The following is a 12,119-nucleotide window of genomic DNA, read 5'->3' as shown; positions in this document are numbered from 1 at the left end:
TCGTGGTTGAGTTCTTTTCCTTGGCTATTGTAGTGGCGTTATCCCAATCGATAGAGTGACCGTGATTATTGGCATGCTCGGCCAGGGCCTTCGACGCCTTCTTGTTGTTGCCCACGTCCCTTTGGTGTTCCTTATCTCCTGATGAAGTTGCCTGTTCCTCCGATGTGACTGCAGCTACAGTCCGCGTTGTAGACCAAACAACACAACGCAACGCAGACACAACACCGATACACAGGTACAACACAACACAGATACAACACAAAAACATGTATTTTGTCCTCATGGTTGTCCTCATGGCCTCTTTAAAGGCAAACAAGTAGGGGTTTCGGTTTAACAACGTATAAAAAGAAACTACGGCTTAAGTGGGCACGGTTTAACAAGATTTCACTGTAGTTGTTAACTGGTTTGCAAGGACTGAGGCTTGGGCATGTTGGTTCATGACTAAAAGAAGGGGAACAGCGCAAATTTGACAGACACGAGAAGAAGGAGACGACACGCACAGCGCTGACTTACAACCAAGTTACGAAAGCGCTGACTTACGGTTGTAAGTCAGCGCTGTGCGTGTCGTCTCCTTCTTCTCGTGCCTGTCAAATTTGCGCTGTTAACTGGTACAACGTGTCTGTATAAATAGTTTTAGCTTACTGTGTTATCGTACCGTTTCCGTTGTACCAAGACATTACTACACATGTGGGAGCAGTTACCGGGACCGGTAACGAATTACCAGCACAGGTTTTACATTCGCCACGGAGCTCCCTCCACCAGTAAAGTGTGCTCTTGCATCTTGATTACAGTAAATGCAGTGCACTTGGCACTTGCTACAGATAATAAAAGTAATCTTAGTTGAGGGGGGACATGGTGAGTAAAACTGTTTCTGTTAGTTATGGACCAAATCTAATCAAGTTAGGAGCATTTATGTAGTTAACTATCATAACACAGGTGAAATCAGATTAAAAATATCTTCTATGCTTTTTGAGTTACAAGACAATTACCTCCTTCGAAAAGGCACCCCGAGATTGACTAATTAGGCAAGAACTCAAGATTTTTATGTCAGTGCGATCAGGAAAGTGTATTTTTGTGGAGAAAATGCTATATTATTGCTTTAATTCCTATAGCTATTCTAAAGGAGAGAAATGTATCTTTCATTTTCATGTGAAACTATTTCTGGTTTTGAAAGGAGGTTGAAAATTCTTTTTTTTGCACCTATATGATATAAAACAATCTAATCGCTTATCGGCACAAAAGACCTCCCTGATGACAATGACATAAAAATCTTGTTAATTAAACGTAGTGCAACTTTCAGACAATCAGTCTTGTCACTGAAAAAGCACAGAAGATATGCTAAAACCGATTTCAGTTTAGTTGTTAGGATAGTTAGTTAGATAAAAATTCCTAATTTGATTAGATTTAGCTCATAAATATAAAAGGTGAATAACTTTACGACAAATGACAATTATGAGCAAAACAGCCACCCCTACCTGTGGTAAGCCTCGCCTGCTTCAGGGACGAGTTTCTGAGCTCTCCAAGTGCTGTTACGTCTCAGAAATTGTGCTGGGCAAGACAGTGTAGGCTGTTGTGTCATTAACGCAACAAACTTTACTAATTATATTCCGAAACATTTAGCTGAAGTGTGAATTCTGGTTTACGATATTTGGTATTATACTAATTGTGCCTACTAGAAGGTGGCATTGATATCATGTCTTCTTTTTTAAAGCCACACGGGAGACGCCTACAATTATTTTGAAAGAAAATTATTCTTTTGTGAGTGTACAATTCAGAAAAGTAGATTCAAGCTATTTCACGTGAAAGCAAACAGTTCTGGGCAACAAAGGTGTGTCATTTGCTTTGAGGCTTATTTGTCAGATGTCGCTACTGGCATTTTGGCGGCCAGAATATGAAAACTGCAAACGGTGTGTTAGAACATGACCTCCGCTCGCTCGTCGGAAACAATACGATACATGCGAGCATGCGCAGAGGTGTCATGATACAAGAGAAACGGTACCGTGTGGTAACACCCTAAGCTAAACCTCCAAGAGCCAATAAGACGCTAATGCCCAAAGCATAGCCTGCATGAGAGCACTTTGCCTGTGTCAAAAGTAAAAGACAAAGAAGTAACTAGTTTCACCCAATCCCAAACAATGCTACCATACCTATAAACAAACGGTTTCACAAGGATGACACTGTTTCCTTACAACTTCAGAAAAGGGAAATATATTGTTACGAGACTCGGGCGGGCAATGCCGCACAGCGCCTTGACCCAAGAACGACGACGAGGTGGCGGCGTAATTTGTGCAAGTTCTGTCACAGCCACCATGTACATAATGTAAATGGATAGGTCATCATTCTTAACCATGGCTAGCCTAATCTGTTCTGCTGCCACATAAAAATGTTAAATATTTTCTTCACTCAGATAGCGAAGCTGTTGCTTGCAGCCAGCTGTAGCCACGAACATTCACCCCCTGTTGAACACAACATAAACTTGCTAATCAGTGACAACACACCTGAAGTTCAAAAGTAGAAAACAAATTTAGAATGAGCCACCAAATGAGCGCAAGGCGTTACTGAAAAATTAAAGAAATGTTTATTTTATAATCTATCTTGACTTGAATCTTCCATGCACATATAAATCTCATATGTGTAAAGTTCTGTAAAAAAAAAAAAAAAGAAAGCAAGAGCTCGCTGCACAACAATGGGAATCCTAGGGTCGACCGTCAATTGGTTTGCACCAATGGTGCAGCTATAAAATGACCAAGTGCACAATTGTTAACAGTTGAATGCCCAACGCACAGTAAAATCTCAGATGTATAATGTACTATCCACACAAAAAAGAAAGATTCACTCAGACAGCAGGAATCTCGTGGTCCACAGGAAAACAGTCGGCACCAATGGTGCCGCTCTGCCGTGACTAGGCGCACAAATGTTAACAGTCATCGTCTGTGTCGACTGTCAGGTCAACGATGGACACGTTGTGCCGGGATCGTGCCATTTCCTTGGTCGGACTGTCCTCAATGATAATGATGCTGTGATCCTCCTTGGCCTCCACTTCCCAGGTGACGTCGGGGAAGATTTTGACGGCGCTGCAGTCGTCCCCCACAACTGCGACAATCCTGACCATGAAGAGGTCCACGCGCATGTCTTCGAGGAGCACAGAAGCACCGCACACAGGGCAGCGCCAGGACGGATGGAGGGTGCTCTCGTTGAGGGCGAGGTATGCGTAGGCGTCGAAGCACTGCACGTGCTGGCACTTTGTCCCCCGACACGGCACCACCATCTTGCTTCGCGACAGCGGGCAGATCAGGGACACCTGCGGGTATGTTAACCACGTCATCTGCCAAGCAGCCGCACAACGTTACTTAAAGGGGCCATGAAGACAAAACACAAGTTTGGTTCATTCGAAAGATTGCCTCGTTAGAATCATACTGACACCACTTTTAATGCACACTTCGCTCACATAAGCTATACAATTAGGAAGAAAGAGAATGGCTATGCGATCCACTCGCTCATTTCCCGCAACAGAACCTATGATGTCATATGCCCAGTATTGGCTGAGGCCGGCAAAAGCAAACGCAAATGAGGCAGGGCAGAATGGTGGGGTAAACAATGAAAGGTATGAAGATACACGTAAGCATACAAGTACCGATGCGCACTGCTGTTAGTACTGGGCGCACTATGCTTGTTTTAGCTGCACAGCACTCCGCCGCTTTGGAGTTGTCTTACACGACACTGGCCGATTGGTGTAAGCGACATTGTCTTACATGATCGTGTTTGTCGGGCATACCCCATGTTTGACGAAACGGCTATTTTCTACCGTAACAAAAACAAGCCAGGTGAAAATGCGGTCAAAAACAAAGCAACGGCTTACAACGGTTCGCGGCTGACTATGGTAGCGCCTTCTGGGGGGACTGACAGTAAGCAAGGTTGCAGGTGTAATGACGCACTGGACGTTCTTTTGAATACCCGCCCTCATGACTTCGTCGCAGACGTCACGAAAACATGATTCGGTGGGAGAATCAAAATTTTCACTTAAATTGATCAATTCTCAGTGAATACGGCCCCAGGCAATAGCTGGGGGCACTATAACATAAAATATTTCGAATGAAACAAACTTTTATTTTGTTTGCATGATGGCCCCTTCAAAGCTGGGATCACAGCAGTCATCGGGACGTTACCAGTAAAATGTAGCAGTGTTACAGTTACCTAAACGAAAAAGTAACTCAGTTACAGTTTCCAGAAGTAACTAGTCACAGTTACAGTTAATGTGAAAAAATAACGTTGCTACTTTTACGTTACTCTATACAACTAAGCAATGGATCCCAAACCAAACGATGAAGTGTATTTCATAAAAACATACGAAGGCATGCAAGTGGTAAAAATTGCGTGTGGTAAAACCGTAAAAGAAGGGAACCTAAAAGGGGGAACTCTCAAATCCAACACCGACAATCCCTGTGTATGCTCCATTTTGCTGCATCAACTTTTTTTCTGATATTCTCTCTGCACCCTTCTATGGTGGTCTTTCTTTACAACGGCCGGTTGCATATTATTTTTCTTGTTTCCGCTCAACTCAAGACGAAAGAAAATTTTGCATCACCTTAAAAACCGACCTCCAGTATCGGTTTTCTACAGGGAAGATAATCGTCTTAGCGACCTTTTCTCCTACACTGCAAGGGAAGCCTTGTTGTGGAAAGGTGAAAGGGGAGCAGATATGGCAAACAAGAAAGTCCGAAAAACTTGAAGTTGCAATCGGTACGTCGGCCTTAACGAGTGCTGCTGTTGGGTAACTTCGTAAAAAAAGGAAGTAACTGTAACAGTTGTTGCAGTTACTCAGTAAAAAAAAAATGCTGTTAAGAGTTACAAGTTTCCTTAAGTTAAAAGTAACTAGTTACGATAACAGGTTACTGGGGAAGAAACTAGTTACCGGTAACGCGCTACAGTTACTGCCCAAGACTGGAATGCAGGCCTAACCACTTGAGTGCTTCGTTTCTATTGTTTCCGTGTAGGCCCATTTTCTCTGCAGATGCTTCAAACTAATTGAGTACTGACACCATAATTCAATTACTAAAAACAGCTATGGTTTCCTTCATGAAAGTGGCAAGATGCCTTCTTGCAGTTGTGGGCATCAAATGTCACTTGGGACCAATTTCGATCGCTGGACACACTGGGAAGAGGCACAGCTGAACCGTTCCATGAAGTCACTCACTTTGAGAGGTGCGTAACATAAAAGCTTCTCGCCAGTCAAACTCTGGGTGCTCTGTCCGTTCTCACTCAGCGACACGCGTGTTGGTCGGGAACAAAACCGACAAGCGCATGCACAGCAAAAATAACACGAAGAAACCATTCAGGGGGCGCCTCTTCCATATTCTGTCTCATTTAGTTTTAAGCTGGCTGAGTACAGCAGAAAAACCATTAACTGGTACAGGTGATCGTGAAAGATTGCCTTAGATGCTTCTGAAGCCAACGAGCTGGCGACTTGCTTGGACAGGGAAAAGTCACATCAGCTTGGCCCCCTCAAAGCTCTCACACCCGCTCCTCGGCTCTCAGCAGCCAAAACAAAAGCTGTTGCCTTGGGTGGCACTGTGATTCATAATCAGAAACACAGTCTTAATTCGTGCATTGTAGCTTATGGGCTCACAGAAAGACATCACAGCACACACAAAAAGGAAATCTGAAAGATACTCCTGGTGTCAGCACTCCTTTAAATTCTGCTGGAATAATTGATTGACAAAATGTGACATATGAATGGCTCCAAGTGAAAAACCCAGGATTAATTCCCCTTTCAAAACAGAAATAACAACGCATATTAAATGAAAAGCTTTTCCTGGAACATTATTCACATCACCAGAAGCAGTATGAGGAATGCGTTCGAAAGCAAATAAAACAGTGGGGGTGGTGATGTTGAAAAGTAAATTTTTTCATGGTGTTTTACCGATTAAAAAGAGGAACTGCATTCACAAATAAGAAATGAATAAAATTTGTTCACTATTTACTCTCAATGCGTGAAAAAAACACGGCAGCCCCATTGCTATGCCAACTTTGTGAAATGTGGAAGAAACGACCAGGATGCCACGGTAGCCATGACTGAATAGGTGCGATACGAGAATATAATCGTGATTGAAAATCAGCGGTGAAAAAAACACAGCACAAAAAAGGAACGAGAAGTAGACAGGACAGTGCTACATTCGAATGCAGCGCTGTCCTGTCTACTTAACGTTCCTTTTTTGTGCTGTGTTTTTTTCCACACTGATTTTCAATCATGCACATTCACCAACTCACCCAAATCACAGTCCTCTTGACCTATATTTCTGCTACATCAGGCTCTTTTCCATGTTGTAACTTACTAAAAAAAAAAAAAAATTGTGAATGCAGCGCTGTCCTGTCTACTTCTCATTCCTTTTTTGTGCTGTGTTTTTTTCTGCACTGATTTTCAATCATGAATGTTCACCAACTCGCCCAAATCACAGTCCTCTTGGAGAATATAATCATTTCCGCATTGCAATTCAGCATGCCTCCATGCAATCTTACTCAGGTTATTGTTTCATCCGAGAGCTTTCGTAAAACAGACGATTTTGCAACCCCTTTCAGCCGCAAAATAATCACTGGCTGGCTTTTGCAAGCGAACGCATGCCCAAAACCCCACCTGCAAGCTCTCCACGACCGCATCCCCGTTGGCTGCAAAACTCTTGCGCACGATGGCTTCCGTGACTGCCCAATTGTGGACAAAGGGGGATGCTTCATCCAGCGACCGAAGAAGGACGTCTTCGGGGACCCTGACCACACTGTCGACGTGCACCGTTACGTATTTTGGAATGACTTTGCTCCAGATAGCGAAGATGTTGTTGGGACTGACGCACGCCGCATTGCAAGCCGAAAGGTTGACTGTCGTCAATGGAATCCCGTGATACGCCGAACCGTTTAAGCTGAGACTCGCCGTGTGACCTTCAATATTGGTGCGGGGCACCTTCAGTCGGAACCGGGCTAAAACCAGCGTATCAACACCGTCGTCCGCAGTTATGCTGAACCGTCCGCAGTGAAAGAAGTGGTCGTTGTCTGCCACCCTCAGGGTCGCGTGCGTGGTGACATGGTAGAAAGGCTGGCCAAGGGTGATAGCCAGAGCATATTTTTCAGCCATGCTGGGGGCCGTCGCAACGATAGGTATCCAGGTTGCAGTCACCTGAAAGAGAGAGGACAGTGCGGTCAACATCAGTGACCCACCACAGTTGTGAAGAGGTTCATGATCTGATGCTAACCCTTTTAGTGTCAGGTTTTTTTAGCTGTCGTGCACTCCAAATGCCAAGTTTTCTTTTTCTCATCAGCGATACCAGGACGCACATAGTGTTTTGTTGCTGAACGTTGACAGGGACAAAAGATGCTGAAAAGTGGCAACTGGATCTGCATCCCCCATTATGACACAACATTGTCGTTCAAGAATTCGTCGCAGCGCACCATAAAGAATGCACCCTTGCACTCCTGGCGGAAACTTCGCAGCATGTTATTTATTTATTTTAATTATTTATTACAAGTACCTACATCGCCCATTGGGCATTGCTGTAGGTGGGTTACAGTAGAAAATAGAATACAAACAGCAAATTATAAACAAACTAAAATTACACATAACATTATACAAGAGAAATCTATAAACACTTACAGCACAGCATAGTGAAAAATATAAAAACACAGGAGCACAGCGGAAGTAGTAATTATACATATCCAGAATAAGCAACCAAATGAAGTACAAAGCAAACGTTAAATATATGGGTTACTTTATCAGCTCAAAAGTGGGTCACCCGTGGTCGCACGTTTGGCCTCCGTCACAGTCCCCGTCTTTCTCACGACGGAAAAGCGCAAAATACTCCGCGTTAAAATGCTCTCAACTGAAGGCACGCCCCACACATTGTCGTAAATCCCGCCTTCAACTCGGAGACCTTCAAGTCCATCTCCGCGCCCCACGGAACTATAACTGGTAATGTCATGCCACTCAAAACAACTAGGCAAAGTGTATAGACGTTTATTCTTTTCCTTCGTACCAGCGCACAACACTCATCCAACTGCCCGGTATTTGTATCGCGTTTGTCACGCAAAAAAAAAAAAGTTTGCGGTGAGTGCGACAAAGTCACGCATGACAACCAAGTGCCATTCACGTGGGTCAAACGTGTGCGTGCACGGCTGTTATTTAGCTTACGTTAGAAATAAAACTTGGGTGCTTGAAAGTGGTGCTTCGTGTCTTCACCTAGAAGGGTTACTTCGCGAGTTTAAGGTCGCCTTCTAAACCACGCCTTTTACGGCAAAACACGCAAGCATGCAGCAGTACCGGTTCTGTATTGGAGGTCTAGTATTCACGCTCCACGCACTGTAACAGTTGCTATGCGGGGAAGACGCTACGTGCGAAACAGAGCCACAAGATTATTTAGTGGCTCTGGTGCAAGGTGCTCCAAGCTGTAGTTTGCTCTCCAATCGAAAAAAGAAATATACATGAGGAACTCTGAACAAAGCAGCACACAATGCGCCAGTACAAAAAAGGAAGGAGCACATCTTACAGTCAAGTCAGAAGAGATTTCGACACAGCTGACTGAAGCAACTGAAGGTCCGCGCAGGACACGCCGGTCGTGGAGCAGGACCTAACAACGTGCTAACACGGAGGCAACGGAGGAGTGTCTCATGGTCTCGTCACTCGTCATATCGTTCCAATCAAAATTCAAAAGTGCCGCAAAACAATGTGCGTCACGAAAACAAGTCGTCACGTGACAATTTACGTCGTTCAAGATTATCGTTGTTTTGTGACTTCTGCAGAAATCGTATCTTTACATAAATTTTTAAAGAAACATTTACAAAAAACGCTTATGTTGCAAAGTTAGAGCAGCAAGATCTCTGCTAACAGCAGCAAAATTTTGATACAAAAAATTGTCTATTTTTATTACTTATAAAATAACTAACTTCGTTTTGTTTAAATTGTGAGGGAGATATAAAATTACCATGCACAAAAGCAGAAATAATTTTTTATAAATATTTGCCTTAAAAAGTGATTGAAGTCGACAGTAGCCATTTATACGATCAATAATCTCCCACCAATGGCTGCCGCCGTGTTTGTTGTCGGTGCATGTGTCTGCCGAAGTCGCTAACCGCGTATTTGAGGAAAACACTGTTCAACGCTCGACAATGTCTGCACTATTAAGAAAAGTTAGGCTGGCATGGTGGTCGCCTGCCAAAAGCACAACTCCGAAAGCGCTCTGCTCTATACCATCCAAGCTTCTGGGCGGCGAATATGAGATGGACAACTTGACCGAGAACAACTTGCGCCCGCTTTACCTAGACGCCCAGGCGACGACTCCACTCGACCCTCGTGTCCTGGACGCTATGCTACCCTACCTCGTTAATAACTACGGCAACCCGCACTCACGGACGCACGCCTACGGTTGGGAGAGCGAATCGGCCGTTGAAAAGGCCAGGGGTCAAGTTGCTGCACTCATTGGAGCGCAAGCCAAAGAGATCATCTTCACCAGCGGCGCAACGGAGTCGAACAACATCAGCATTAAGGGCATAGCTCGATTCTACGGCGAGAAGAAAAAGCACATCATCACAACTCAGACGGAGCACAAGTGCGTCCTCGACTCGTGCCGTGCCATGGAGGCCGAGGGCTTCGACGTGACCTACCTGCCGGTCAATCGCGGCGGCCTCGTCGACGTGAAACAGCTCGAAGATGCCATGCGCGCCGACACGGCCCTCGTCTCCGTGATGACGGTGAACAACGAGATCGGCGTGCAGCAGCCGATCGCCGAGATCGGCGCCGTCTGCCGCAAGCACAAGGTTTTCTTCCACACCGACGCGGCGCAGGCCGTGGGCAAGATCCCGGTGGACGTGAACGAGATGATGGTGGACCTGATGTCGATCAGCGGCCACAAGATTTACGGCCCCAAGGGCATTGGGGCGCTCTACCTTCGCCGGCGACCGCGGGTCCGCGTCGAGGCCCTACAGAGCGGCGGCGGTCAAGAGCGCGGAATCCGTAGTGGTACCGTTCCGGCTCCGCTCGCCGTGGGGCTCGGAGCAGCGTGCCAGCTCGCCGTCGACGAGATGGAGTACGACCACCGGCACGTGAGCCGGCTGTCCGATCTCCTCGTTTCGCTCATCACGAGCGAACTGACGCACGTCGTGCGCAACGGTGATCCGGCGCACACCTACCCCGGCTGCGTGAACCTCTCGTTCACCAGCGTTGAAGGAGAGAGTCTGCTGATGGCCATGAAAGACGTGGCGTTGTCGTCGGGCTCGGCTTGCACGTCGGCGTCGCTGGAGCCCTCCTACGTCCTGCGGGCCATCGGCGCCGACGAAGACCTGGCCCACTCGTCCATCCGCTTCGGCCTGGGCCGCTTCACGTCCGAAGAGGAGGTCGTGTACACCGCGCGCAAGTGCATCAGCGAGGTGAAGAAGCTGCGCGAGATGAGTCCCCTCTGGGAGATGGTCCAGGAAGGCATCGACCTCAAGTCCATCCAGTGGACGCAGCACTGAGCCTCCTTCTTTGAGCTCACGGAAGAGCGAAATTCTCCCAAAGAAGCTACTGGAGGATGCGAGGAAGAAGCAGCTAGAAGTTGCCGTTTCGTGTTGCCCTACCCAAATGTCGGCAGTTGGTGCACTTCACGGCGGGCTGTAGTGTGGCGGTGCTTAGACGCTATGCTTGTATTTAACAAAGCAGGTGCCCTTCCAACCTTGGTTTCTGCAATGTTGGTATGCGCCCCAATTCGGCATCAGACTTGGGCACCATTGTTTGGTGCGGCGTGAAGCTGTAATAGCTGAATTAGGCGCACTTGTATTTGTTCCCAGTGGCTGCGAGTCGAGGAACGCAGTGAAGGCGGCGTGATACCCCGGTATGATTCTGAGAACACTGCTTGACTGAAGTGGCCTGGTCAGCTGTGATGGCAGCCTTGTTGCCGGCGGCTAAATTATACCCAAGTATACGGTCCTCAATGCAACATGAGCAGCCACATGTACTGCTGAGGCCTGCTCTAGTAAAAGAGCTTGCGCTTTGATCAGAAGACAAGTGTGACAAGTGCAGGTGCTATAATGGGGCAATTGTCTGCATAGTCGATGAGTGCTTTAAGAAAAAGCACTGCCTTTTGCATTCACACGCATCTGCCCAGTTGAGTTTAAAAAGCACTCTGTATGGTTGCTGGACAGAGCTGTTATAGTTAGTGAAGTCTGTAGCAGCTTGTTGTGTGCAAATTTTAAGCCCTGAGCGATAGAAATGGGTGAAACAGAGTGCTTGGTTTTAATTCATTGCAGTTCTGATTGAGCTAAAACTCGCAGCTGTGCGTCACACTTTATGAACAGCAGCAGTCATCTTTCCCTGTTTTTTGAAAATTTCCTTTGTATTAATGCATTGCCTAGAATGGTCAAGAACTGTGTTTGATGGAGGTCTGTCGAGAAGTCTGTCATTTGGAGAGCGAGAGAAGTGGTGGCCGAGTAATGCGTGGCTTTGCCAATGTGGTTTATTGTCAAAAACAGCTGAGAATGAATTATACTTGGTGATTGTGCAGTCCATGTCAGCTTATTGAGCAGGTTGTAGCATAGTGTAAATATGCAGCAAAACTGCGCAGGTTGCTACTGATGTGGAGCAACGCTAGTCTGTGTGTTAATTTGAAGGGTATGTCGTTTGTAAATGGTTCGAAGAGTTGGAATGTTTCACTTAACGTTCTGTGAAACGAGGCGAAATTTCCCCCTTTGTCTTCTCCCTTCGTCTTGGAGGGGAAATGCTGTTTAGACGCAGTTTAAGGTTTTTTTTTACCTAGACAGTAACAAATTATTCTGCCAGTTTTCGCTGCTGAGTGCAGCAGTCCGTCGTGTAGATGTCCTGGTGTAGAAATTAAACCAATTGCATTTTTATTGCGTTTCATTTGTAGCAAAGTTCATTTTTGTTCCCAGGAAATGTCTGTAAGCACTGTACTACATTTTATTTTTCCGGAATAAAATGTTGGAATAAACACACCCATGCGCTTTTTTGTTGCAAGCGTATTTGGTTTGGCCCCGTTTACCCGAGAAAAGTACCTCGTGATGAGAGTGCACTGGCGGAAATTCGCGCCTCGGAGGTGCTCATTCGGCGACGCCTTTCGTGGGCTGGTACGTCAGACGAGGAAAGGCCT

The 12,119-nt window shown here is 46.0% G+C and overlaps 2 protein-coding genes across 2 annotated transcripts; one reads left to right on the top strand and one right to left on the bottom strand.

The window, feature by feature from the left end:
* Positions 1-2,646: 2,646 nt before the first annotated feature.
* On the bottom strand, positions 2,647-8,680 carry LOC144163347 (E3 SUMO-protein ligase PIAS2-like). The gene is made up of 3 exons (XM_077694297.1): positions 8,529-8,680; positions 6,632-7,165; positions 2,647-3,301 (listed from the first exon to the last, which is right to left on the bottom strand). The coding sequence occupies exons 2-3, from the start codon at positions 7,121-7,123 to the stop codon at positions 2,918-2,920; spliced, it is 876 nt and encodes a 291-aa protein (XP_077550423.1). The 5' UTR covers positions 7,124-7,165; positions 8,529-8,680; the 3' UTR covers positions 2,647-2,917.
* A 354-nt stretch (positions 8,681-9,034) lies between these two features.
* On the top strand, positions 9,035-11,964 carry LOC144163343 (cysteine desulfurase-like). Its single transcript, XM_077694288.1, has one exon. The coding sequence runs from the start codon at positions 9,148-9,150 to the stop codon at positions 10,489-10,491; it is 1,344 nt and encodes a 447-aa protein (XP_077550414.1). The 5' UTR covers positions 9,035-9,147; the 3' UTR covers positions 10,492-11,964.
* The last annotated feature ends 155 nt before the right edge of the window (positions 11,965-12,119 follow it).

Source organism: Haemaphysalis longicornis, unplaced genomic scaffold, assembly GCF_048455015.1.
Source record: "Haemaphysalis longicornis isolate Haplotype H1 unplaced genomic scaffold, Haemaphysalis longicornis Haplotype H1 scaffold_12, whole genome shotgun sequence".
NCBI lineage: Eukaryota > Metazoa > Arthropoda > Arachnida > Ixodida > Ixodidae > Haemaphysalis > Haemaphysalis longicornis.
This window is presented reverse-complemented; position numbering and strand designations above follow the sequence as displayed.